General features: G+C 38.2%; 2 protein-coding genes across 2 annotated transcripts in view; one reads left to right on the top strand and one right to left on the bottom strand.

The window, feature by feature from the left end:
- LOC103998069 (large ribosomal subunit protein eL18y) overlaps nucleotides 1–1,382 on the top strand; it is a 2,447-nt gene extending 1,065 nt beyond the window's left edge. The window contains exon 5 of the mRNA XM_009419449.3: nucleotides 1,063–1,382. Within this exon, the coding sequence (XP_009417724.2) occupies nucleotides 1,063–1,221 (159 nt within the window). The 3' untranslated portion in view covers nucleotides 1,222–1,382. The remainder of the gene's footprint in view (nucleotides 1–1,062) is intronic.
- An 882-nt stretch (nucleotides 1,383–2,264) lies between these two features.
- On the bottom strand, nucleotides 2,265–26,341 carry LOC135623126 (E3 ubiquitin-protein ligase KEG-like). The gene is made up of 16 exons (XM_065125692.1): nucleotides 25,091–26,341; nucleotides 23,821–24,189; nucleotides 23,512–23,742; nucleotides 22,640–22,765; nucleotides 22,211–22,544; nucleotides 21,968–22,125; nucleotides 20,129–20,286; nucleotides 13,523–13,644; nucleotides 13,233–13,367; nucleotides 12,005–12,129; nucleotides 11,535–11,639; nucleotides 11,145–11,378; nucleotides 4,687–5,020; nucleotides 4,375–4,563; nucleotides 3,979–4,284; nucleotides 2,265–3,879 (listed from the first exon to the last, which is right to left on the bottom strand). The coding sequence occupies exons 1-16, from the start codon at nucleotides 25,888–25,890 to the stop codon at nucleotides 2,659–2,661; spliced, it is 4,947 nt and encodes a 1,648-aa protein (XP_064981764.1). The 5' UTR covers nucleotides 25,891–26,341; the 3' UTR covers nucleotides 2,265–2,658.
- Between the last annotated feature and the right edge of the window lie 1,411 nt (nucleotides 26,342–27,752).

Below are 27,752 nucleotides of genomic sequence, written 5' to 3'. Positions count from 1 at the left end.
TAGTACGTTTGAATCCTTTGAGATTAGTCAACCACAAGGAGTATAGTCCAATAATATACATTTTCAATAGTTTAAGTTATTATATGATCATGAGAATTTTTTTTCCTCATTTTTTTGATAGTTTCTAAACAAAAATTCTAAACTCTGGCATGTTGATTTATTCATAGTAGCCTTTCTTATCCTGTATGAATTTTTCAATAGTTCACATGAATCCTTTGAGATTAGTTAACCACAAGGAGTATATTCCATTAATATACATTTTCAATAGTAAAGTTATTTTATGATTATGAGAATTTTTCCCCATCTTTTTGATAGTTTCTAAACAAAAATTCTAAACTCTGGCATGTTGTTTTATTCATCGTAACCTTTCTTAACCCAGCCAAATTTTAAGCACCACAAATTCTTATTTGGTTTGAAAACTTGATCCATCATATGCTCCAAGTAATTTATTTTTCTCCATGTTCTCATTTATTGACTTTGTCCATTTCATTCGAACTTAGATTTAACATCTTGATATTGTCTATTTCATTTGAAATAAGAGATGTCATGTACGCATTTTGAAGCGCACATGATAGAAGATCCTAGAGTGGACATATGCCTTTTATCATATGAATCCCAAAGCATCTCTCTCATACAAAGGGGTATGTGTCAATCATCGAAGGGATATCCATCCTTATAAAAACATTGTAAATCCCACTTTTAGCCATAATGAAGAGACTTTGAGAAATTATAGTAACCATGAAACTAGGTGAGGTACCTAAGTGAGGAGAGTCCTCATGGGTTAGAGCAATCTGATTTGTTTTTTCCTCTTTGACGTGTGTTCTGCTCTTACTATCACAGCGAAAACTTCTTTGTCTCGTTTTCTTTAACTTAAGATGCTGAAGCCTGATAATTTAAACTTTAATTTTGTTTTCTTACCTAGAATTATAGTTTCTTAGTAAATGTGATATATCTTTTCTGATTCTGACATGATGGCTCAAAGAGAACATAGGTTTTGAATTAAATAGGAAGCACTTTCTGTGTTTTCCGATAAGTAAATGTAATTATAATTTTTATGTATAGGTACTCCTGAGGGGTCCAAAGAATGCTAGGGAAGCTGTGAAGCACTTTGGTAAGGCACCTGGAGTTCCACATAGCCACACCAAGCCTTACGTCCGATCCAAGGGAAGGAAGTTTGAACGGGCTCGCGGAAGGAGGAACAGTAGGGGTTTCAGAGTTTGATTTGGCCCTTGTTGTTATTGTTACGTAAAAAGTTTTGCACAACTCCTGCTGCAGTGAGAACTCTACTTTCCCAAAAATTGTGGTGTTTTGTTTTCTTAAAGGATGCTTCGGCTTGGAAACATGAATTCAATTTTTCTAACAAAAACATTTTTTATTATGCATCTCTCATCTATTCATCTGGTAAAAAATGGATGAAGTAGAAATGGATCTATGTTGATATGTTCATGAGCAACAACGCATGTTGGAGGACCAGGCTTTGTTTCAAGAGATGATCAAGTGCTGGGGGCAAGTTCATTGCTGAAGGAAACTGCTGGATAATGGATAAATGAAATGAAGGCAGTAGAAGAGGGGATTAATGCTGCATTGGAAGAAGGAATCCAGAAGCTGCATCTGGAAGTGGATGCTGAAGTCTTAGTTCCACTCCGTACCAAGCAGGAGCAGCCACCTTGGCATTTTTGACTTACTATGTTAGTAATGGACTTTTGGCCTTCAAATCTTTTCTATTACTTGGGTTTTTAGAGAAGCTAACAACTGTGCTCACTGGTTGGCTGCCAAGTTTTTGGTTGAAGCCCGGTTTTCCTCCGGAGTTGCTCGAGGCTTTGATGAGCAGATAGCTTATCTTATATAGTTGGCTGCATTTAGGATTTCGATCTTTTATCTTTCAAAAAATTATATTGATATCTATATAATTATAAAAGTAAAATATCTAAATTCATTTATCCTAACTATATTAATTTTATCAACGAAAATAAAAAAAAATGATTGACCTTACGTTGCTTTGTCTTTTCGATTGCAAATACAAATTAAATGTGACTTCGTGCTCCATGCTTTTGTGTGATAGGTCAACAGAATCTAATAAGAAGTCAAAAGTGGTCATGAACCAAAGATGAATCCTTTAGCCCAAGACTACTTCAGCGCAACCTGCATTCACAAAACAGCTCCATCGTATAAGTATCGATACAAAAACGCAAGCAGCCACACTTGATTTTTTTCTTCCTTTTCGGGTAGAAATTATGTATGTGCTCAGAGCTTCACAGAGAGAATGGTAGAAACTAAAAATCATCGACATTTCAAGAGCAACAACGACGACAACAATTTTCTCAAGCACCTGTCAGATATGAGAATCTGTACACCAGCATCAAAGACTAACACAATGACAGTAGTACGTCCATAGTTAATATGGATACAAACTAGGAGGAGAAACTGACTACTACATTCCTCACCAAGAAAATGCTGCTTTATGTCCTGGTTGCATTAAGAAATTTGTCTCTAGAGCTGACACTTGTTATGCAATCTCATATAACCAGCTTGAGATCCAACTTATAATAGCTTAGATACTTTACCGGCGGCAGGCCAAAAGAAGTGGAATGAGGAAAGAATAAAGAGAAAGAATTGCTGAAACCCCTACTACAAGCAGCAGTTATCAATAGCACAGGACTAGGTTGAGATGTCATCAAGAACAACATCAGCTGGATCCCCTATCCACAATCTTCCATCCCTCCACTTGAACCTGATCCTCAGCTTCCCGTTAGCATCTATGCCCATGATCTCACCCTTGCTAGCAGATGTCTCCATTCCCCATCCCCACCTTGGCATCACCAGACCCGGTTTTATTCTTATCCTGTCACCTACTCTGAATGCTCTCACCTTTTCCACCTCCCACTCTTTGCATACCCATAGTCTCTCTCTGAAACAGAAAGCAATTCTCAACTCCCCATCCTCTGCCCTGTGCACCACTCCTATACTGGCATGTGTCACATCTCCCCACTGGTATGTTGGGGTCAGAATAGCTTCCCTCACTTTGACCCAATCACCAACTTGCACTTTCTCTTCCTCCAATCTGTCCACCTCGGCTGGGTCAATCATCCAAGCTTTAGATCCTGCTGGTGTATATATTCTTAGCTTCCCGTCTGCATCTACAGAAGATATAGTCCCAATACTAGCATGGCTGTGGGTGGACCAACCAAATCGTGGCTGCTTCACACATTTCTTTATTTTCACCCGTTGCCCCACATCAAGCCTGTCTACCGCCTCAAGGTGCGCAGCAGGTCCCACCCACCTCTCCTGCTCACCGCAAAACGCAACATGAACAGTTCCATCCCACATATCTTGTTCATACCCTATTCCATGCACTACACCGATGCTTCCAGGTTTCAGGGACTTCCAACAACCTGATACATCTTTAAGCCTGACCCAATCACCAACCTCATACACTTCCTCCTTCTCAAGGTCTGCAGGGTCTCCTTTCCACAGCCCTGGAATGCCAAAAAAGGACACCCTGACTTCTCCATCTGCATGCACACCAGTTATGATGCCTCTAGAATCAGGCCGAGCATCTCTCCAGCCCCATCTTGGTTCAACAATTACAGCACGAAACCGGACGTAGTTCCCTATTTTCAGACATGGGACTTTCTCAACGTCCATGCAATGAGTAATCCATTTCCCCTTCCTGAAACACCCAGCCAACTCCAAGTATCCAGAGTCTTGTATGCTATGAACAACAGCTACACTTTCTTTCCCAATGCTGTTCCAGTCATAGGTGGGTCTAGAACCAAGACTTGGCTTCAAACGCACCCAATCTCCTACTGCAAAGCCTGTAAGTCTCTCGGCATCTCCTGGGGCAACTTTCCACAAGCTACTTCTACCAGCAACCTTAATCTGCATTAAACAATAATTTGTGGAGGAAATAGAGAAAAAAATAATTATGCTGAATCTAACACAAGAACACTATTGTTAGCAGATAGATAAATGTCTCACGTTCAAAGTTCCATCCATATCTATTCTTGTTATTGCCCCAACAGTTGCTGCAGTTTCATTTGACCATCCTAGTCGTGGCTGAGATATGGATGGCATCAAATGAATCTTTTCTCCTACTTCAAAGGGCTGCACCTTCTCCATATCCGCCACTGAGCAGCTGAAAGGTTTACTTCTGAAGCACAAGGCAACACCCATATCGCCATCATCTTCTAGACTATGGATTATCCCAATACTGTTTCGTGTGACATCTTCCCATCCATACTTGGGAGATGGTACTGAAGCTTTAACTCTGACCCAGTCACCAACCTGCACACCACATTTGTTTCAAGGATTTGGAATTTCAGATATGATATTTGCCAAAGACTTTTTGAGGATCAAATTTATAGAGAAAAGTACCTTAAAGTTCTCGACCCTTTCCATATCAGAAGGATCAGCTTGCCAATGGGTTGATCGATTTGGAATATCAATTATGAGCAGACCATCAGTCTCTATCTCAATTATTTTTCCCACACTATGATGTGTCTCACCACCCCAAGCATATCTAGGCTCTGCAACAGATCTCTTTACGCATACTTGGTCACCAATCTGAAAAGGTTAAAGTAGAGAATGTGAATAAAATATATTTCAAAAAAGGACAAAAAAAGTGTAGTAACAAAGAAAAAAAAACTGAAAATCATATATTATCTAACAACCATGTATCTCACTTACCCTGAAAGGTTCAACAGGTTCAACTTCCTCAGGTTCACAGTGCCATGGAGTAGCCAAATAGCAAAGACCTAGCAAAAGGCTACTATCAGGTCTGATGGAATACACAATCCCAATGCTTCCAGGAGTTACAGCTTCCATGCCATGAATAGAAGCTGTTAATGAGGGGCGAACGCGGACCCAGTCACCAACCTTAAATTCTTCAACTCTTTCCATTTCAGCAGGATCAGCTCTCCATCCCCTGGATGCTCCAGGAAAACCAACCCTTAAGATACCATCATCATCAACACACAGTACAGTCCCAATGCTATCTCGTGATTGACCACGCCATCCAAATCTGTAGAAGGAACAATAAATAGCAACTATTAATGAACTCAGCTTGAGAGAACAACCAACATCATGAAGAAAAGGATTTCTCATCCTAGATCCATATCGGCCCATGCCCGGACCAATACAGGTTTGGTCCATACTGGCATACCAACAAGGTATGCCAGTACATCCTAAAAACAAAAAAAAACCTAATATAGGGAAATACAATCAATATTGATGGCAACAAAGTGATTCTATACCAAATTAAAACACATTGAATAAGGACTGAAAGCAGTATCTAAAGAATTATGGCCAATTACCAGAATATAACCAACACAGAAAACAGGGTTGAATTAGTTAGCTAATAACCAACAAAATTGTCTGATTATGAAATTATAAAACTCTACGAATTCTACTATGGGGTTTGTACAATCTTTTATTAACTTAGAAAACAGTATGATAAAGGTCCCAGAAACATCGTGTGTTGGATTTTTCAAAAGAAAGGGGTGTCTAGTAGTTATACTGAGGTGACAAAAGATAGATATAAAGTTGAGCATCTCAGTAAGTTCTATATCACTGCAGGTTTTACCAAAAGCTTTAGTTCTATCACTTTATTTTTTCACAATGAACTAACTAGGCATACTCAGAATAAACTTTCATCGAGGAAAATGTTTGTTAATGATATTTTTTTAATTAAAGAGATTAATAGGGATTAATCCAAAACTTCTATGGTAGCAAACATGAGAAAATAAGGATATTAGACTAGACAAGAGTAAGACTACCATATCAAGTGAAACTATAGCAATATCAAAAGATGGAATAGGCAGAGAACATTTTAGAAGTATTGATTATCTTCAATCATTCAATAGAAAATTTTTTTTTATGAAGATATCATTTATTGCAATCAAGTGAGATAACAAAAGTGGTGCAAGACATCCAAAGTGCTATATAATTGTTGTGTGACCCTTTCTATAGCTGAAAGCCAATTATTTTCTATAGCCCATGGATCATCTCATACTGAGAGATGACCCAATTTAAGCTCTAGACTATCCAGTTCTTTTAAGTTTATAGTCGGCCTGGCTAGGTTTGATTTCTGAAGACTAGAACAGGTTATTAATAAAAAGTGCCTTTTGGGCTCAGTTAGATAATCGCAGTGTCACTGCTGCCTTCATCTGAAGTTAAAGAACAAGAGAGGAAGATAACATAAAGAACAAGAATTCTAGCTCTTGCCTCTTATCTCCAATACAAATTATGTCCTCAAGTGAAGATTAAAGACTTCAATTGATTGCAAGTCGCCAAGGTTATATTTCTCTAGTATTTCTGCTCCCATTAATATCAAAAAATACAGGGCGATACAATGGTCTGTACCACGAGACCATATTTGTCCAACTACTGGCAGGTGGATCACGATTGGATCCACAACACAAAAACCATAAAAACTAACACAATTTGAGAAGTGTAAACAATAAAATGCCAAATGATGCCTTCAATCTGTTCCAATTTATAATAAAATAGGACACAAATTAAATATTTATTACATTATGTGTTTTGGTTTAGAATATGGAGTTGGTAAGAAGAGGAACGATTCATATAACATTGAATTGTCATGTTCCATAAATAGAGTTTGTGTTGGAAGTCCAGACACTAGCGGAAGTTTTTGGTTTTCTCCAATCTTTTCTTCTATCATCTCTCTCCTAGTGTTGTTACTTTTTATAAAACCTGTGTTCTAACAAAATATAAGAGACATGGTCAAGAGCCAGCTTGCGCCAAAAGCAACAGACAAAACTATGGTGCTTCTAAGAGGTGATCGTGGACATATAGGTCAATATAGGTCACCACCATGGCTTTTAGGAATAACATGATCCAGTTGCACATCCTTCAAACCGTGTATTGGCAGGAGCGATGGGCAGTAATCACCCTTTTTCTTAGCTAATTTTGGAGACATAAAAGCCCAAATACTTAAATTCAATAAAATGAAAAAATGATGGGAAACAAGAAATATAAAGATTTGCACAAAGCACAAGTAAAACTAAAAAATAAATATACAATCACATTCCACTAAAATATCATCATGAGCATAAAGACTAATTTAGTAGCATGTCCTATTACATATAGAATTTTAAAAATTAAAATAACATGGGTAGTATTACATAATTAAACTGTTGTTGATTTAAATGTGTGACTGGATGTGTCACCTCCTATCAAGCATAATCTAATTCTGAGGGAAAATAATACAACCTCCAAAAGAAAATTTAGAGGAGGAGAAAAGAGAGGGAGACAAATATAAAAGAGATAAAAAAAATAAAAAGAATAAGGAAATAGAAAGCTTTATTATCACTTCAATGAATTGACCAAGGGACCGAAGTAATGTATTTTACAAATCAAGAAAGCTTTGACTTGATCTAACCTAATAAAGACTTGAAATTATAACTATGGTGTGCTCCCTCATTATTTGTTTAGTATTCTGCCTGCCCCTGGCAATCCCTTACTGAATTCATGAACTGGTCAGGTACCCATGAGGCATGTGGTACCTGCCTTAGGGATGATGGCCCTAGCTTTTTTTGTCCTATGGATGGCCAGCCCCTAATGGGATTCAAAAAGAGGTAAAAAACATGGTCCACTTCCCTTCCTCCTCCCTCTTGGATGATTAGGGGTGTTCTTAGGTGTCTTTGGTTCGAATTAAGACTGACATGAACAAGGAAACTCAAGATGGATCAGTCATTCTTGTTGACCAGGACAAATTCCAATCCAAGTAAATTTGCCTAGTTGACAAGCTAGACCTTGAAAAAACTGATCAAATTCATGCATAAGCTATGCATTCATAGCATTCATGTGGGATTTAAGAAATTTTACATAATGCAGTTGCTCAAAAAGTTAATCCAAATTATCTACATGCACCCTTATAAATAACTGCACCACCATAAGAATGATAATCTGGCATTGCCGCTCCCTCACCTCAAAGTAAAAATCAGCTGTGCCAATGAAAATCAACAACACATTAACACTAAAGAGTTAGAATGCTGTTGGGCTAATTGACCAAATAGCAACATCTAGAAATATCAACTAATTCAAGAACATTGATGCTTGGTTTACATGTCTGCTAATGCTATTTTATATACATCAATTGAAGCAAGGATTACAATTTCAGTTCATACCGGTGTATCAAGCCCTTTTTGGTATGGTACATACCGAGGCATACCGATGGTACACTCAAAATCATAAAAAAAAACCCTCCAAAAATACTTAGAAAATAGAGAAAAATTAGATTAGGATTTTTAAGTTAGACATAAGTATAAATTTAATACAATTTTAGCAAAAATAATGTAAATTAGGAAAGAATAATGCCACATATTTTCGGGCTTTGAAAAGTAACTTTGTGATACACTCTAAATCGTCCTTTCATTAATATTAAATTATCTATAAAAAATTATTTGAATTAATATATTATTTTTTATACAACTTAAATTTTAAGATTCAAATGAATTCAATAATCAATCAATGGATGCACCTAGTTCTACCAAAAAAAATAAGACTCCATAGGTGGTGGATCGAGATCCTTCATCCTATGTATCAGTATATCAATGTGATATGTTTGTCAGACCCAATCCTGAAATTGGTCCCACGACAGTGTATTGATACATCGTATGTCATTGGTGTATCAATGTAGTGATGGTCATAGTCTGATCTTCATGAACTATATGTGTCCGAGGCGGGTCTTGAGGCAACGATGAATGTGACATGTATTAGTGTGGAGCATAGAGAATGTCATAACTTCTACTCTCGCTAGTGATATGTTGCTCCGTATGGTCAGATCGATCATCATATTGTTGCTCAAAAAAGTATGACCAATGATTTCAATAGGCGCTCGGGCGAGGCGAGGCCCGAGGGCCTCGCGTCACTTCCAGGCGGCGCGCTTCAAAGAGGCGCCGCCTGGGCGCTTGCATGAGCCCAGGCGTCGAGCGCTTCGGGCGAGCGCCTGGGTTAAACCACATGACCGAACTAGCATTTTAGGTCTGGTTCGGTCTTCGATGCTTTAGTTGGTTCAATCGAACCAACTAAAGCACCGATATCAGCTAACGCTGCCCAATCCTAACCCTGCTCGCGTTCACGCTACCGCCGTTGCGGCTGTCGCCGCTCCTGCTCCCGCTGCTCACTGCTGTCACCGCTCACACTCCTGCTGCTCGTCGCTGCTCGCTGCCACTGCCGCTGTCGTCGCTCCCGCTGCTGCTGTCGCCGCTCGCCACTGCTGCTCACTTTTACCGCTGTCGCTGCACCCTCGATCTTCCCTTACACTCCTCTTCCTTCTCTTTTGAAAGTATACTGTTAATAATATACTGTATACTGTTAACAGTATACTGAATACTGTTAGCAATATACTGTATACTAGTAACAGTAATGTATTTGTATTTATTAGATTAATGATATATTATTTTGATTTTAATACTATTAAATAATTATATTTATTAATTATATTATATATTTTAATATTTTAACATCTCGTTTCGCTCAGGCGAGCGCCTAACGCCTCGGGCGTTTTTGGACCTTGGCGCCTAGTGCTTTTTAAATCACTGAGTATGACCAACTATCACCATATTGTTGTTGGCCGTAAGATTCTCCATAATACGACGACTGTGAATATGATGAGCTTCGCTCTATATCTACGTCATGAAGGCTCTAGCGTATCTATTAAAAATCATCCACTGGCCTCTCCTTTCCCTTTCATGCATAAACTTGATCAGTACCTCGTCGAGTTCCATGATCTGAATCTTGAGTGGCATGTGTAAAATTCTGCTCCTCGGTCCATGCACCACCCTCAAATTAACCTCTTGATTAGAGTATTTTTCCTCTTAATCCTCCCAAATTAGCCTCCTAAATTTGATCCAATCCACAAATTGTAGCTTTGATGAGTTTAGAAGAGTAAAAATATGGGAATAAAAGAGAGATATGAGTGAAAGAGTTTGAATATAAGAGATTGAAAGAATGAAATGAGTCGAAATAGTGAGGAAAGGGTTTAAAAAACCCTTTTCTAAGTCTTAAACGATCAAATTAACCGTTTGAAATAGGATAATCTCAGCCCTTGATCGGTAACGATCGAAATCCGACCATTACCGATTGGTACAGATTGGTAACGATCAGATTTCGATCGTCATCGCCTGGTACAGACCCCGTATCGCCCGATACGAGGTTAAGTGATCGATACCGCCCGGTAGATGGTGGTTTGTGTATCAGTATCCTATCGAACCAATATGTACCACCCCTATTGGACGGTATGCATAAGGACAGCAAACCCTGAATTGAAGCATTCATTTCTGCTATGTATTTCTTCAGTTAGCTGATAAAAAAAGAAGATGAACTCATTAAACTTGATTGTGTTTGTAACATCAAACATATACAACTACAGTCCTTGACCTTGCTTGGCTGACTCAACATTAGCAAAGTTTTACTGCATCACATGACCCAGAATAGTTAAAGTTAACAAAGTTAATGTGGATAAAAAGAATTAAAAAAGAGTTGAAATCTCAAGAGTAAACCATGGTTAAAATACTTCCCAAACTGATTGGTAGAAGCCAGTATTTAACGGTCTAGCAACCAACCAAGATATGAGCCGAAAGATTTTGCCTACTTTGGTCCGGGAAGGACTAAGCCACCTGGTAAACTCACCATGTTGGACTTGCATGCGTAAGCAGACCTATGGCGAACAATAAGTCTACCACATGGTACAAATACCCATCTTAATTTTTTTTTTTTTACAAATATCATGACTGTCTTGCTTTTCTTCTTCTCTTTGTTAGTCTGTCTTGCTTTATGTGGTACCAATACCCATCTTCATTCTCTTTGTTAGTCTCTCATCTTCTCCTTCTTGCTGCAACATAAACACTTCCTCCTATGGGTATGCCTCCTCTTCCTCTTCCTCTTCCTCTTCCTCCTCCACCGCCTCCAGTTCCTCATCTTGCTTTGTGCCTGATCTGGACCATACCAGCAGGTACCGACTCATACCAAGTATCAATAGGACACCTCAAACCGAACTAATATTGGTATTGAAACCGAGAATTTCAATCCATAAAGTCAACTCAGTTCAAATTCTCATGCAGAATTATATGGCAACATCGATAAGTCAAGTCAAAATTGATGCCTAGAATATTCAGATGTACCTTGGTTCTTTAACATCAGGCTTTAGCTTCACATGCTGTCCTCTGTCTAACGGGATCACCTTAATAACCTCGTTTGTCAAAACATGTGCTTCTCCAGTGCAGAAGGATACAACCAAACTGTCACTATTCAGGAGAGTCTGGACAAAACCAATGCTTTTGTGATTTGCACCCTGCCAACCATATGTTGGATTCTCAACACTTCTTTTGAATTTCACCCAGTCCCCAACTTGATATCTGTTAAAATGGTATCAGATATCAATTAAACATTACAGGTACAATTAAATAAAGCATTCAATTATGATTGTTAGAATATATACAAATAATTTATTCTGACATACATGGAAATATATCTAGTCACAGAATTTAAAAGACCAAGAACTTTCACCATACATGGTTGGAGAGAGATGAACTCCTTTGTCCAGGAGTGCTTCCACCAATGCTTCGGAGATCCATTCTCGAGGCAGGCCCTCAAGAAAATCACGCAATGTCCAGCCCCTGTATCAACAGTACAAACCAGAATGTTCTTTTTGGTTTGGACCTTTCCACTCAAAATAAGAAAGTACTTATTTGCTGAAAATTAAAGCTAAAATGATATTGTATCAACCTTTACGCCAAGATAATGGAAGCATAATTACTTAAAAGATTATTGATTTATGAGGATCGAACAACGACTAAGGGCCCTAAAGTAAGATAATAACAAACTGATCATATAATCAAGTAGGCAATGCAGAAAACAAGTGAGTCAACAAGTTCTATGCTTCTTTTGCTGAAACAATTTATACGAGAACCACAAGAACAAGGCATTAATCTGACCATAAAACAGCAAGAGGATTCAACTAAGTTACAGGGTCAGCCCTTGCCTGTGGTTTCGCACATCAACATCGGGAGATGGGTACTGCAGCATTACAACAATCCAGTTGAGATTTTCACGTATCATTTTTGCTGCATCAGCTGCAATATGGAAGGCATTGTCACCATCATCATCCTGATGAATTTCAGCCAGATTAGTATATTAGTACAAACAAATTTCAACGATAGATGCCACAAAATGTAACTATGATAATTCTAAAGCATGTAAGGGTAGGTCCAACCCAAATTACAGACATCTCGAACAACTTTTTGCATTGCAGTTTATCCTTCTCACCCACAAATATATTAGATGACACAATCAAAACTAAATACTTGCGCAAAATTGTAAAGTAACCTATTACTGAAGAATTTGATTATGGACGAGATGAATAGAAAGAAAATTCCATTCCCGTGGATCCAGAGTTGCCTTGGTCAATTTTATTCTCTCCACCATTTTCTCAAATGTCTGATGAAAGAAGGATTCTATGTTATGCATGTTTTAGAAAGACAAGTAATCTACTCATAAGGGAGGGTACTTCAATTCTTGAAACTTGAAACCTTAATTGTATACTCTAAAACATAAACCATAATTTATTTGAATTCAATCTAAAAGAGTTGTGACTTCAACATTGCTCCCCTTGGGAGACAATGGTGGCAAAAGTTTGTCTAGCATCAATATTCACTATTTTTTTAACCCAGACCATTTGCCACGGCTGGGAAGAGCAACCTAATTGGTAAAAGCAGTTTCTCTTATATATTTCAGAATATGATACTCAATTCACTTGTATCCAGATCACTTGTCTGATGAGCCATTTCACAAATACCTTACCTTTATCTCATCTTTGCCATTTTTCTGTTCTTTTTCAACCGAAGCACTAAAAAACAATTGAAACCATCAAACTTGGTGAACTGAGACTCCTTAAACTGTTCATTTCTGAACTTTTGACTCATCAAAATTGTCTAAAGATGAAAAGGAAATAGAAGAACATCATCTAGTCAGAATCATTGTAAGATATGCAAAAGACAATTTTTGAGATGCTGAACAGTGTCAAAATTATGCTGTCAAAGAAATTTATTAACTATAGGAAAACTTGTCCACAGAGCTTCTACGAAGATGTTGAGATATTGGAAGTAAATCTTTTACTTGCAAAATGAAGTGCTCAGATATAAACAGCATATTTGAAAACTTATACAGGAAGTAACTTCATTATAAACTAAACTAGGAAGTAGTCATAATACCTGCAAATTACAGTTTGCTCCAGCAGCTAGAAGCAAACCAACACATGAATTTGCACCTCTATTTAGTGCAACATGGAGGGGTATTGTATTTTGGGCATTTCTTATGTTCACATCAATCCCAGCTTCCAGAATTATCTAGCCATAAGTAATAACAGGGCACTAAATATTAGTATTGATCCAAGAAACCTTTTTTTTTATCCAAGAAACACTAAAAGCAACAAATGTAAAATGTGTAACTATTATTTAGTTAACATTAATCAAATTTAAAACTATGGATAGGCCTATGTTACCTTCACTAACTCTGCATCATTGATCATCGCTGCTGTATGCAAAGCTGTCCGGAAGTGCATTTCATCTTGGGCTGTGGGATCTGCACCGGCAGTGAGCAATATTCTAACCAGTTCCCGACCCTCTGTCAAAAGGTTCCCAACCAGTTAATTAATGTTAATATGACACAAGCATCTCAAAGCTCACACTAATTCTTATATAAAAAAAAGTTTTAGTGCATTCCTAACATGAAACAAAGCTGATCAGTACGAAGAGCATCTAAGAGAAAGAATGCAAACAAAAAATATTTATGGTTCTCTTACATTTCCAGAAGAAACACAACATTCTAAATAGGACAATTAAATGCGTTTAAAGAGAAATAAGAATTAAGTTCATACAAGAACATACATAAACATATTGTTTTAGAAAAAAGAACACAGATAAGAAAAGCAGTGTGTCAAATATAATGGATAAAATATCTATCAAGTCTTGACAAGGGAAGAAAACTCAAACTTTTTCCTGTGCATTTGGTGTTCCATAGGGCCAAACTTCCACAGACAGATGGATAATAGCCTCAGCCACATGATGTTAGAGGCTGCCAAAGCTAGAGTGAGAGACTAAGAAACCAAATTATTAGTGTCATAAAATTAAGTCAAAAACTTTCTAGCATACAGAAGTTGACAATAGAAAGGACTGTCATACTAATCTATAGCTTACCCTGCCTACTCCTGAAAGGAAAAACTATGATCTCCTTTCTTTGTACTAGAATATCCACCACAACCTTTCATTCAAATTAAGCCTTGTGCATCATTGATTATTAAGGCCTTAGACTTGACCTTCTTCACCTCTATGTCAGAAAGCTAGGAAACGTCGACGAAAAAAAGGTGATGCAGTCCAAGCTGTCTTGAATGATTAAAACTCCAATTTAAGCCATAAAATAATTTATTTCTTTTCAAAGGAGATGATAGAACTAGAATTTGAATTAATTAGAGACTCTAGTTTAACTGAGACACCTATGTAAAAGTTATATAAAAGCTGACAGAACCTATTCAGAGATCAATAGTTCTGCTGAATACTTGTTTTAGTAATTAGTTTGGAGCAAGGAAACTAGGATCCATATCGGGATAAACACTAAAATTTGATGCTGAGACAAGGCTAAATAAGTTAGATCAATCACATTGGATGAACAGAATGGGAGTTTTTCTAAATATATTAAAAGCAGGACGTTACAAAAGAAAAGAAGGAAAATAGAGAAGATAGAAAACTGATTAAGTGTGAACGCTATTAGCAAATTCTCCATCCAATTAATATCATTTTCTATTTATCATAACCAATTGACAAACTTAAAGTAGATTTCAGTAAAGCTTAAGGGCATACAGACAAAAAAGAATTGCCCACATTTGGTTTTCCCTTAAGGATTTCCACTGATTAAAGATTGCAAAATCATAATATCACATTAGCAAAAAGTCTCAAAATTCAAAACAATAACAATAATTTTAAATAAATAAAAATTAACAGTATTAAAATCAAAATAATATATTATTAATCTAATAAATAAAAAAATACGATTACTAGCATACGGTTAACAGTAAATTGTTAATATATTGTTAACAGTATACTATCGAGTCGATGTGAGAAGAATGAGTAAGAGTAAGAAGGCAGCGGCAGCGAGGGCGGGAGCGACGACAGTGGCAAGCAGCGACAGCAGTGGCAGCAGCGAGCAACGACAATGGTAGAGAGAGTGCAACATAAGAGTAACACCGATGCTCCTGATTGAGAGCAGCAGTAGTGGTAGCAGCGAGCAACGGCAGCAGGAGCGGGAGCGGGAGCAGGAGCAACGAGCAGCGATAGTGGTAGCGGCGAGTAGTGACAGTGACAGTGGCAGCAGAGAGCAACAGCACCGGAGAGGAAATGTCGACGATAAAATCGTGAGCAGGGTTAGGGTTGGGGAAGTCGCGAGAAGGATGCTGGGAGCTGATATCGGTGCTTTAGTTGGTTTGATTGAACTAACTAAAGCACCGAGGTTGCTTGGTTTAACCAAGGCGCTCGCCCGAGCCCAAGCACCGGGCGCTTCGGGGCGACGCCTCTTTGAAGCGCGCTGCCTGGACATGAACCGAGGCGCTCAGGCGAGGCGTCGCCCGAGCGCCTATTGAAATCGTTGGTATACAGGCAAGGAGCCAAGTATCAAGTGCATCCAATTTATGGTGACTATTACAAATTTTGAAGATGTACAACATTTAAATACTGTTAGTAGTGAAACTATAAATAGTTCAGGGTGTCTTTCATTTATAAAGAGGTGAAACAAAAATTACTATTAGTAGTAATAGTGGTACAAGGAGACGAGAGGAAGGAAACTTCAAAAGACTTTACTATAAACTATAAATAAAAATTTAAATATGTTTAACTTAACAATTGATATGATTTTTTTTCATAGCACAATGACAACAATAGATCCATAGCCGATCCCAAGTAGTTGGGATTTTGTGGCTTTGTTGTCATTGCACTCCATTTTATAAAAAAGAGGATCTAGCACTCTTTTTTTAAAATGTTGTGCATGCCTCAGCCTTGGTTTGTCGTCTTCTACCATCACAGACAATTGCTCATCGTGCAAAATCACACAGCCAAACTTCTTGGATAGTACATTATTTGTTGGTTAATGGGAAACAAGCTCAATTGACCACCAGAAGATGATTATATTTTTCAGAAAATTTAGTATGGCTTCCACAAGGACAAGGGCAACATTAATGCAATAGCAGCAGTAAAAACGACAATGAAAAACACAAAACTGATTGCAACTTGTTCAAGTCAACCAAGTGGATCATTTCTATCCATTTAGCTTATTAAGGGCAACAACCTCAGACCAACCAAGGTCTACATTTCCTCTCTTTTCGATATCAAGTTGTCTTTAGTCTTACTTCCCCTCTATGTCTTTTTTGAATATAATCGTGTTACCTTCTAATACATAGTAATAAGGTCTTCCGCAATCAGACATGCCAAGAATATCAATAATGCATTTCATCTTCAACGAATGCTATCTCCAAGTTACCACCAAAGCAATCATTTTTTTTATCTTCAAATTCCTCATTATAACTCCAGAAATTTTTAATGTGCTCCTTTTTTAAAAAATTCTAGTAAATCTGGATCCTATTCCAAATTACCAAAAGGGTATGATTATCAAATAGCATAAACCATACACTTAAACCTGAATATGCTGTACATGTTCATGGCAGAATGCAAGTAGATAATGGCTTATTCTTCATGTAAATTTTTCATGACTCAGAAATCCATCTTAATTCAAATCTACAACACTAAGTCCCTAAGGCCACAATCATGTATTTACAAGTAATTAAAATAAAATAATGAATCCCACTACTAGAGCAAATTTGTATTTATATAAAGACTCCGACAATATTTTAGCCAAAAATAATAACCTGCAGAAAGCCTCTTGATCCACAATATGCTAGTCATTAGAAAAATATTTTTGTTTCATAATTTATATAGTCCAAGAATATCTTCCTTCTAGAAATCTAATAAAACTGAAGCACATTATCTAATAAAACTAACCAATAAAAAAATTGTACCCAATAATTTGCCTGAAAATCTTGTGCAGCAGAAGGCCTAAGCTTTGTTGATTGGTTGAGTGGCTGCTGAAGATGGCAGATAGAAAATCTAATAATCTGATGGTTTCCTTGGCAACAAGCTAGAAGGAGAAGAAGAACGGGAAAATACAAAGAGAAGAAAGTAAAGACAAATTTGGAAATGGGAAGGTGTAAGATGAGAGAATGTAGATGCTAGCAGCAAAAGGCACTCACCAAGCTTAAAAAATATGTAAATTTTATTGCACATCTAGGGTTCAAAAAACCAAGCAGACATGTACATATCACTAGGCTTTCACTGGTCTGCCCCTGAACCTGCACATGAACTAGGCCAACACCGGTCCTTCACCTGGTTCTTTCACTATTACCAGACCGTAACCTCACGTGTGGTTCTTGGATCCAAAAGAGATCCATGGCTTCTTTTTAGCCCTGCCACTTTCCCCTTCATTCTCATTTCCTCTTTCAATCCCTTTCAAATGTCACCCATTTTCTCCCCCAAACTCCAATCACCAAGTTCAATCCCAAGTTCTGAACCATATTTTCACAAAAAATTGGATAAATTTGAGTATAATCTTTTAAGTTTTAATATAATCACTCTCTATATGGTTGCAATTAGTTTAGGATTTATTGCTATCAGTTATTTTATGAAACTAGGTTAGTATTTAGACACTTTACCTTAACCGATTTGTGGCTGATCCACAAATATCAAGCCTGGAACCTTACAAATCTAGGCTAGGTCTGTGGGGATCGAAGCTTCATTCTTGTGGATCTAGCCTAGATCCACAAAAAAATAAAGCCAAGATCTGGCTATATTCACAAGAACAAAATCTTCATCCTCACGGATCTATCTTCACAAATCTAGACTAGATCCACATTATATTCGCAAATTTAAGGCTTTATCCATGAGGATCTAGAATAGATCCATATAGATCAAGCCTGGATTTTCAAGATTTTAGGCTAGATCCATCCAGATCTATCCTAAATCTACAAGTTTCAAGGCTTGATCTATGCAGATCTAGCATAGATGTGCATATACCTAGCTTTAATTTTAACGGATCTAACCTTCACTTTTGAAAATCAAATTTGTATCTTATGGTCTGTGGATCTGAATAAGATTGACATCATTTTATAGTAAAATGGTCACAGATCAGCAATGCTCTGATAACATGGCAACAAGCTCAATGTTTGGAGCATTACCATCATTGATAATGCATTCATCGTGACCAAGTAGGTCGAGGTGAAAGAATAACCCATTTGAAGCAGTAACTAGAAAGTGGCTTTTTGGATGCAGCCAAATGCATAAAGGCATCATAAGAGATCAAGACTTCCAGAACATAATAGGACCACTTGGTTGGTTCTGGTTGGCGAATGGAACCTAGCCTTATACTTACTGAACAGGTGTTCTTGGTCTGCAGCTGACCGCCCAGTTTCATAAAAACTGCACAAAACTGTAGTAATGGCATATCTTGTTCAATTCATCACCAAATCAGACCAAAACCTCTTCAACTATTACACTGAATCCTTCAATTGTTTCAAAATCATAATAATTGCCTCTATTATGGGTTGCAAGCAGTCCTAAATTCTTTGATTACTTTTGGTTGATCACCAATCAATGTGATGCAAGGGAAAAAAAAAAGATAAGATACCAAGCAAGGAAGACGATGAATGAGGAAGGATTCTATTTTAGGGGAAAGAGATCTGGTCTGCATCCTTGTTTCTATTTCCATTAATATATGTTATTGCTTGTCCCATTGATACACCCAGTATACTTCCTTTTACCAATCAGTATCACATATTATACTGGCTGCCCATCAGCCAAGGTGTGAACTAGCATCAAAAGCCGTGCTCCATCCACTCTCACTCTAACTAGAATTGCACTGTCCAGTTCCTTCTAAAGAAATATAGACCTCTAAATCCATGTAGGAGTTCCATCTGGCTGAGACACTCATGAACCTAACTGGACCAGGCTCACACCAACTTAGATCAAGCTCCTTTGGGCCCAATTCTACAGAATGGATGCCTTGTACAATAACAAGCCACAGAAGACTAACCCAGTTTATGTATGCCCTTATTTGAGCCTTTCTGACAGTTGGGAAGTCTGATTTGAGGCCAAAAAAGCCCTGACTATGCCCAGGGAATAGGCCACACCATAACAGATTATAACATTTGATTCTCATTTGCCATATCTTTCTTTTTTCTCCATATAATGGATGGTATCTAATTTCTTCTGGTAGTGATATAATAAAATGATGGGAGACTACAGTATGAATGTGTGATATTTTAATATTATTATTAAAATATGTGATTTAACATTGTTGGTGACAATCATGTTTCATTTTGATACATTGATATTGTATGCATCCACTTTTACATAAAACATATGCATTAGACTCTATGAACATTTAGAATTTGGATCTCTGTTTTAATAAATTATATGATTCATTTTGATAGTATAAAAAATCCTTTTATATTTAGTTGTGTGGTCTATAGCACCCATTACTCGCTGTCAGCCACAAAGACCATTGACTATGTTGTGCCACCAAATGGCATATATAAACAAGCTGACCTAGAAGAACCACTGGCATGTGTAGCAACTTACTGACTTCATTGTTGTCTGGCATGCGCCACGCCAACCAGTTGCAACAAGTCACAGCATGTGCTAGTGCTCAATTTCTTTTCATAACTGATGTACAAGTGAAATTCGATGCCTAACTTTATGAAAGAAGTCCAGTTCCGTAGAAGATTATGCCCGTGAAACCAGTAAGCAAATATACAACTTTAAGACATCTGACCCCTGCTTGTCCTCAGCAATGGACAACATTGCTGTGTTTAAATTCCTATATACCCCAAGAAGCAATCTAGTTTAAATTCCTATAGTTCAAAAACAAAGATCATCCATCCTTTACTGGCACCATTTGTTACAGTGTTCCATTCTGTTGACCAAGAAGCTTTTCTAAATTATTAAGATTCCAATAGGGAAGATTCAATTATAGTAGAAAAGCAGCATAATATAGTTTATAAAATGGAAATTACCATTTTCACGAGTTTTCTTAAGAGCTGCAGCCATGCACAATGCTGTTCCATTGGGACTTGATATGTCTATGGCTTCATCTATGTCCTCTTGTGATGCCACCTCAACCCATTTCTTCACCACCTCCACATTCCATGTCTCGATGCACATATGCAAAGGTCTATTCATAAAAAAGATGAGCAACAATAAAAAAGCTATGACTCCCATTATGGATAATGTATACAAAACCCCATCAGGAAGTCCTAAATTATGTTTATCATGAAATTTTAAGAACCAATTTATAACAAGAGCATCTCATGTCAAAAAGTATAATATTGCTAATACAGAACAAAACTTTATATTGCTTTTAAAAACTTGCAAAATATTGAATGGTTTAAAATTTTTATGTAGAAACAGAAAACAACAAAAACAAAGAAAGCTTAATAAAAACTCAGCAAGAAATTGACCACAATATGACTCAAAACAAGGCAACAGCCTATGTTGATGAAATAGTTCGACTTCTACTACCACATCTCTACAGAAAGTAAAAGTGAAAGGCCAACAAAAGAAAGAATCTATTTCAAGGCAACAACAATTGATATATAAGAAACTCATGATAAACCATGATATGCGTTAGATGACTTTTGATTAAAACAGGCTCTGAGACAAGTGTTTTTTAGTATTTTTTAAATGAATTTTAGGTCTGAATTTCAATTGCTATTTAGAAAATGTCTGTCATATTTTGAGTTGATATCTCAGTTTTGAGTCCTATTTTAGGTGCATATGGGGTTGCAAAAACCCTTAAGCTAGTACGTAAAAAATTACTGAAAGTTCTAGAAGTCTCTCTTCATGAGACTTCAAATAGATGAATTTTACTGCTTTAAAAAAATTTTGTTATTAAATCATATTTGTAACCCTATATAAAGACCAATTCTCCACGAACTAGGAACGATATTGAGGTTTACAATAAAATTATAAAAAGGAAGTATCTCCCCTATTGGTGTGATTCATCATCCATGTGAGAGGGGCAACTAGTGTTAAAACCAAGAACTATATTAGGAACCAAAAAAGGACCGAGTACTATCTTTTCCCAACAACAACCCCAAATTCTCTCCTATTCACTTCTAATCCTCCAAAACCCCAACTCACAATTAAAAAATCCCTAAAACCCTGAACCCTAGCAGAAAATTGAAGCTCAGAACCTACAGATCCAAAATCAGCCAAAGCTGAAGTGATACATGCTACTAGTTGTCACATATTGTTCCATATCAAACAGTTAATGGAGCACTCTTCTGTTCTTAGTCCTACAACTATATGTTACATGTTCCCTTAAATAAATGCATGCTACTAGTACTAGGAAGGGCTTCTATAATGACAACTTGCATAAAGAAGTGTGCAGCTCCATTTAGGTGAAATTTTAATGTGGTGCACTACCATCAATTAGCCAAAGCACTCTTTCCATTTCTAGTCCTACATCAACTATGAGTTGCATGTTCCATTAAATAATACGCACCAGCAGGGAAGGCTTCTATATGACCACTCAGATAAAGAAATGTACAACACCATTTATGATTCATAATCTGGTGCACAGTGCACTATCATCAATCTGCAAAGGACACAAACCACTGATATGTTTTTCAGGGTGGATTTATGGAAATCATATTAGCATGTAAACATCAGCTTAGCAACAATTTTACCAAGACATAATCAGGATTGAAAAAACAAATTAAACATATAAACCTGAACATAATGCATGAGTCATTATAAGAAAAGTAGTTGTGCATGTCCAGAAGATACAGGTAAGTGCTTTCAGCCTTAAAAAATAGAACATTTCAAAAAATAAGGCAGTTGGAAATTCTTACGTTTTCCTCTGCGCATTCAGAATACTCATTGATCTACAGCCTCCATTCTCCAAAATGACAATAGCACAATCAGTAAATCTCTTTGCAATGGCCCTATGCAAAACCGATTCACCCTCATCATCCACTGCATTTGGATCAGCTCCTGCCAAAAGTAATTCCTGCAAAAGTTTAAAGGAGTTTTTTAATTGAGGAAATGTCCACGAAACAAAAAGACCATGCCCTGAAGTATGACATATGACCTACCCGCATGCATTCGGGTTGGCCATGAAAAGCACAAACATGGGTTAAAGATGGACCAAGACCCTCTTTCAGCCTACAACTAACATTTGCAGATCTACTAATCAGAGCACGGACACATTCTGGAGAACCAGCAGCCAAAGCAAACACGATTGGAGGGTCACCATCTCTATCTAAGATGTCCACATCAGCTTCTTTGAATGCCAAAATGGTTTTCACAAGCTCAACAGAACCCCGCTTACATGCTAAATGCAGGGCAGTATGTCCATCTGCATTCTGTGCTTCTAAAAGAGAACCAACTGAGTTGTTCTTTTCTGATGCAGCCTTGGCCAGCAGATCACTATCACAAAAGAAAGAAAAATGTAAATCCTCACAACAGAGGAACATATTAAATTGATAATCACTATAGGAAGAATCTCAAGACCTTTGACATACCTAACACCAGAAAAGTTTCCCTCGGATATAAGTTGATGCAAATCATTTGGATTACCCTGGAAAACCTCCAAAACAGATGTCGGGGAAGGTTCCATGGTATTTGTTGAAGTAGCCTTTGCAAAATCACTGTGGGAAGCAGATAGGATATGAAAAACTTTGATAAATATAAATGAACTTGTATTACTTTTTGAGAATAAATTCGCCTGACATGGGAATTGAAGAAAAAAAAAACATAAAAGATCCTCACGTAGGACTGGGGAAGTCACAGGGAATCAGTTGCATGGCATTGGACAAGTGATTCATAAATGTATTCTGTAGCCTAAGTTCATTGTCATCAGCATAACCAAGCCTTTTTGTTTGAAAATATTTGGTAGCTAAAAAGAAAGGTCATCACAATAGAAAGAATGCAGAAAAAGGCTGTGATAAAATTAACTATCCAGTTGTCTGTTACCAGTATTAATGAAGTTGAGCAAATTCTGGCCAAGATAATTTTGTAAAGAGAAGAATCTGCATGAATATATGCGAATTAAACCGTTGTAGTTAAAAACATGCAATGAGGGACCAAAACAATTATTCCTATTCAGCAGAGGAGAGTCAAGGAGGGAAATGTTAAGCTTCAGTCCGTAATTAATAGCCACCTTTCAGAACCAAACTGTCATATGTTATGCTCTAAATTGTTTACTATTTTCTAATATAAGGTCCATTCTTATTTCTTCAATTTATAGTGGACTTCAGCATCACAAGAGAGAAATTACTAGAGATAATTTAATATGCAACGATAACAACAAAACTGTAAGACTAGAGATAATTTATTATATGTACACAGTTATATTTAACTGTTACTATTGAACATCAGCAGTTTTAATATTTACTTATCCGGACTAGCAGGAGGACTCCGAGGAACTTCTTGCAAATGCCTAAGAAATATTGCTAGCATTGCATGGAAAGTTGGTCTCTTTGAAGGCTTGAACTGCAGACAGTCTCCAATCATCTTCCAAAGCTCTCTAGGAATTCCAACACCCACTATGCTGGCATACTGAGGAGGCAACTTCCGTGCCTTTACAACAGCCCGATAGATCTCTTCTGCGCTTAGGCCAGCCCATCTGCATAAAAACACCTTAATGCACCATTTAATGGGAAATATGCAACGAGGAACAAAGGAAATGGTTTAGACCACCTACGGGACAGAGCCAGTACACATTTCAACAAGCGTACATCCAAAACTCCAAGCATCTGACTCTGGAGATATACCGATTGCGTCGTCCCAAAATATATTTAGTGATTTCTTCAATGGCTCCCATGCCTCTGGTGCTGTGTAATGCGGACTTAGCATTGTGCAGTCCATGCATGAATGCAAACTTGAAGGGCAATCCTCAGGAACAGATCGAGCTTTCCGGCATGTAGGTCTTTTTAGAATAGCCGGAAGCCCATAATCTGAGACCACCGCACGGCAGCTTGCATCCAAAAGAAGGTTTGATGGCTTTAAATTCATACAAACAATACCTGCTGCATGGAGCTCAGCCACACCACGGGCAATATCTGCCCCATACCTGCAATTAATAAAAGGCATAAGCATGAGAGACCACAACCTCTAAACAATTGGATGTCACAACTAGGGAAATCGAAAACGAACAACTCATCAATGTGATATGAGAGACTTCAAACTAAGTATTATAGCAAATGATCAAAATAAATATGTGTTGGTTTACAGGGAAGATATGGAAAAACATATGATTAATTGTGGTGCTTCCATTTGTTGATCAAAGTTTAGCGTATTACTAAATGACTGTCAACTGGGCTGCATGTGCATTGCATTCATACTGATCTGTTAAATTTATAAGAATCTTCAAGGATGAAAATTCATGTTCATAATACATGGTTCCTTTTACATGAAAATGTTATGGTGTTATCAGAGCTCATAACCTCCATCAGTCCAGAGCATAGCCAAGGTCTGGTCACCCTTAGACAGCAATATGGGCTATCAAAAAGGACAAAATATAGGACCGTTCACCTTGGTTCGGACTGGGACAATTGGTTGCAACCTTCAATATGTTGCTTAGAAGGATTCAGCCAATATGAATCCAGTTTGGTTGGATCTGGGTCTACTCCAGCATGGTACAGAAAACTACTAATCAAAGTGAGAGGCCTACATAGTGAAAATAGGAAACGGCAGTCCAATCATAGTAAAAATAGGAACATAAAATGACCTTCTGAATACATTCCTGATTTGAATTAGGAAAGCAAAAGGCTTTTAAAGCCTTCTCACCAATCCCTAGTGATGATAGGTTTCGTTTTTTTTTATTTTCCATATCTTAGTTAAGTACAGATATCAACATTATTCGTAGCTGATGTATAAGAGCCTTAAATCCACACATCAAAGAAACTTCTATGCGTGCTTGGTTAATGTGCATTTTTATTAGTTCACTCAAAGCATAATAAGAAGATAAGAACCTGAGTATCTGCTCCAACGTAAGACGGCCTTTGTTCTGCTGCATCTCTGACTGGATGGAGCTGTTGAACTTGTCCATAACGAGGCAAAGGTGTCCATCCATCCGTTTCACACCATGAAATGCGCACACGTTCCTGCACCACATGGAGGCTTGGCGCAGGCTCTCCAGCCGGCTCTGCAACCACACCACATCCATGTCCTCCGTGATTGCCACCCGCTTCACCGCCACCTGGTGCCGGCACCTCCGACCATTTTGACCCGAGGAGAAAGAGGAACCCATAGACAGCAAGGCCGACCAAACTTCGTACCCCACCCTCCGGCCCTCTCCGAGCCTCCTGAGCAGCTTGAGGTCATGGTGAGACCCAAGATCGATGGCGGAGGTGGAGGCAGCCCTGCTGCCGGAGGCAGAGCAGCAACCCGACACCGAGGGATGGGAAGAGAAGCCGGTCCTCCTGCACCGACCGCCGGAACCAAAGTAGTCCTCCTCGTTGTCCTCCTCGCCGTCGCCTCCTCCTCCGCCATCATCTTCATCGTCATCGGTGAAGTCGTAATCGAAGGACGGGGAGGAAGGGGAGGAGGCGAGCAGGGAGAGTATAGGAAAGTTCTTGCGGAGGGCCTGGACGCTGTTGCCGACGACGGTCGGGTGGCGGCAGCGGGGGCAGCAGATGGAGGTGTCGGCGGACGCAGCGAACATCTTGGACAGGCAGGCCTTGCAGAAGCCGTGGCCGCAGTGGAGGAGGAGGGGGGCTCTCTCCTCCTCGTCATACCGCGAGTGGCACACGGAACAGCACGGCACCCTCATAATTAATGCACCCCACCCACCTTCCCTCTCCTCCCCACCCCTCTATTCCTCCTCCTCCTCCTCAATTTGGCCGATCACTCCACCCAATCTAGGGTTTCAAAGAGGCGGATTCAGCGAACACACGCGGTGCGGCAGGCAGAAGGGACAAACTATGGCGACGGATCCAGAGACGCAAGAGGCGGAGGCGCACCGAACGACACACTGGAATCGCTGCTGCAGCTTTGAGTCGAAAGGGGGCGAGCTTATCAGTCAGTTGTGCTGATCACTTCAACAGAGGCCGAGAGAGGGACAGAGACACCGAGAGAGGGGGAAATAATTGGGAGGATTCGGGAAAGTAAAGGGGGTACTGCAACACCGCTCCTTTACATCTGATCTATCTATCTATCTATCTATCTTCTTATTGTTTTTCTTTTTTTGTCCTCGGAAACACGTCTTCTTCCTCTGCTGCCCACCTTCCCGTGGTGGGTGTGTCTATATTTCGCTTCCCTTTCTTTTTCCCTTTTGCTAGTTTTCCAGCTTCCGTACTCCTTCCCCCCCCCCCCCCAATACGCTTTTACATATATACCCTTTTAATTTAGGAATTTTATAAGTTATTTCTTACTAAATAAATCAGATTCAAAGCTAAAATTATGTCAAATATTTCGATTGGTTATGAAATTATAATTTTTATAAATATAAAATTACTCACATATTTAGGGAAGAAAATATGATTGTTCATTGACTTTTTTATCATGCATGAGAACTAATAGAAATGCAAGTCCTCCGTTCACTGCATAAAATTTGAGCCTTTACTAGTTTAGGAAAATACAACAAATTTAGTTCCTCCAATTTTATATGCAAATTTAATCACTAGCAATTTTCTTTCGAGGAGGACTTATTAATTTGGTGAGGTCTGTTGGGTCATTGCACCTAAATTAAGTCACTCCAATGTGTAACTAAGGTTGTTTGAATAGACAAACTATATTAGTCCGAACTACATTATAACTATTAACAAGATCATGTTCACTATTTTTAGTGATAATATAAGAAAGTGTGGATAGTGGTTAATTCCATATTATTCCCTCAAGTTAGTTACATTTAATATTATGATATTTACACTTTAAATTATAATGACATATCTCTATAGTTACGTACCTAAAATATTTATATATTTATTTTATTTTAATAATATCAATTTTATCAAAAAAATATAAAAATAAAAAATAAAATAAATAATTTAAATATTTCAGTTTGTGGTGACGAATGGCGTTGGTGGTGTCGAATAGTAGCGTCACTGGCATCGACGCCAACATAATTGCTAAGCGATCTTTTCGTTGCTTTGCATCTATATCGGTGCTCTGTCATTGCAAAATCGAAGTCCACTTCCGAAATCATCATGGAGATCCACCGCCTATCGAAGCAAGACATAAAGATGAGTGTCCTTCCTTACCACCCACCTCCTCTGTGGCCACCACCACCACTCATCTATGATGGAGGCCCAATAGAACATTGTCATTGCTCTCCTTGATCTCTCTATCTCTGCCCATGAAAGGCTCATATGCACCCTGGGCATCCTCAACGTCATTGTCGTCGTCCTTTGCCTCTTATCCCCCATAGCCACCCATCATGTTATTGTAACATTTTACAATCTCTTCTTTATTGAAGCATATCGCTCTTTCATCGAATCAAAGAAGCCTTACATCGTTGCTCTCATGGACCTCCTTAACGCTCTCGATGCACCGACTAAGTCCATCAAAGTGCGATCAAGGCCCTCTACTTGCTCAACCGTATTACCCTCGTCAAGTTGGGCATCGTGCCACCCCTCTTAATGAGGGATGGAGGGGAGTGGTAGAGGACACAATGGTTGTAATCGCTTAAGTGGT

Source organism: Musa acuminata, chromosome BXJ2-9, assembly GCF_036884655.1.
Source record: "Musa acuminata AAA Group cultivar baxijiao chromosome BXJ2-9, Cavendish_Baxijiao_AAA, whole genome shotgun sequence".
In the NCBI taxonomy this organism is placed as follows: Eukaryota; Viridiplantae; Streptophyta; class Magnoliopsida; order Zingiberales; family Musaceae; genus Musa; species Musa acuminata.
This window is presented reverse-complemented; position numbering and strand designations above follow the sequence as displayed.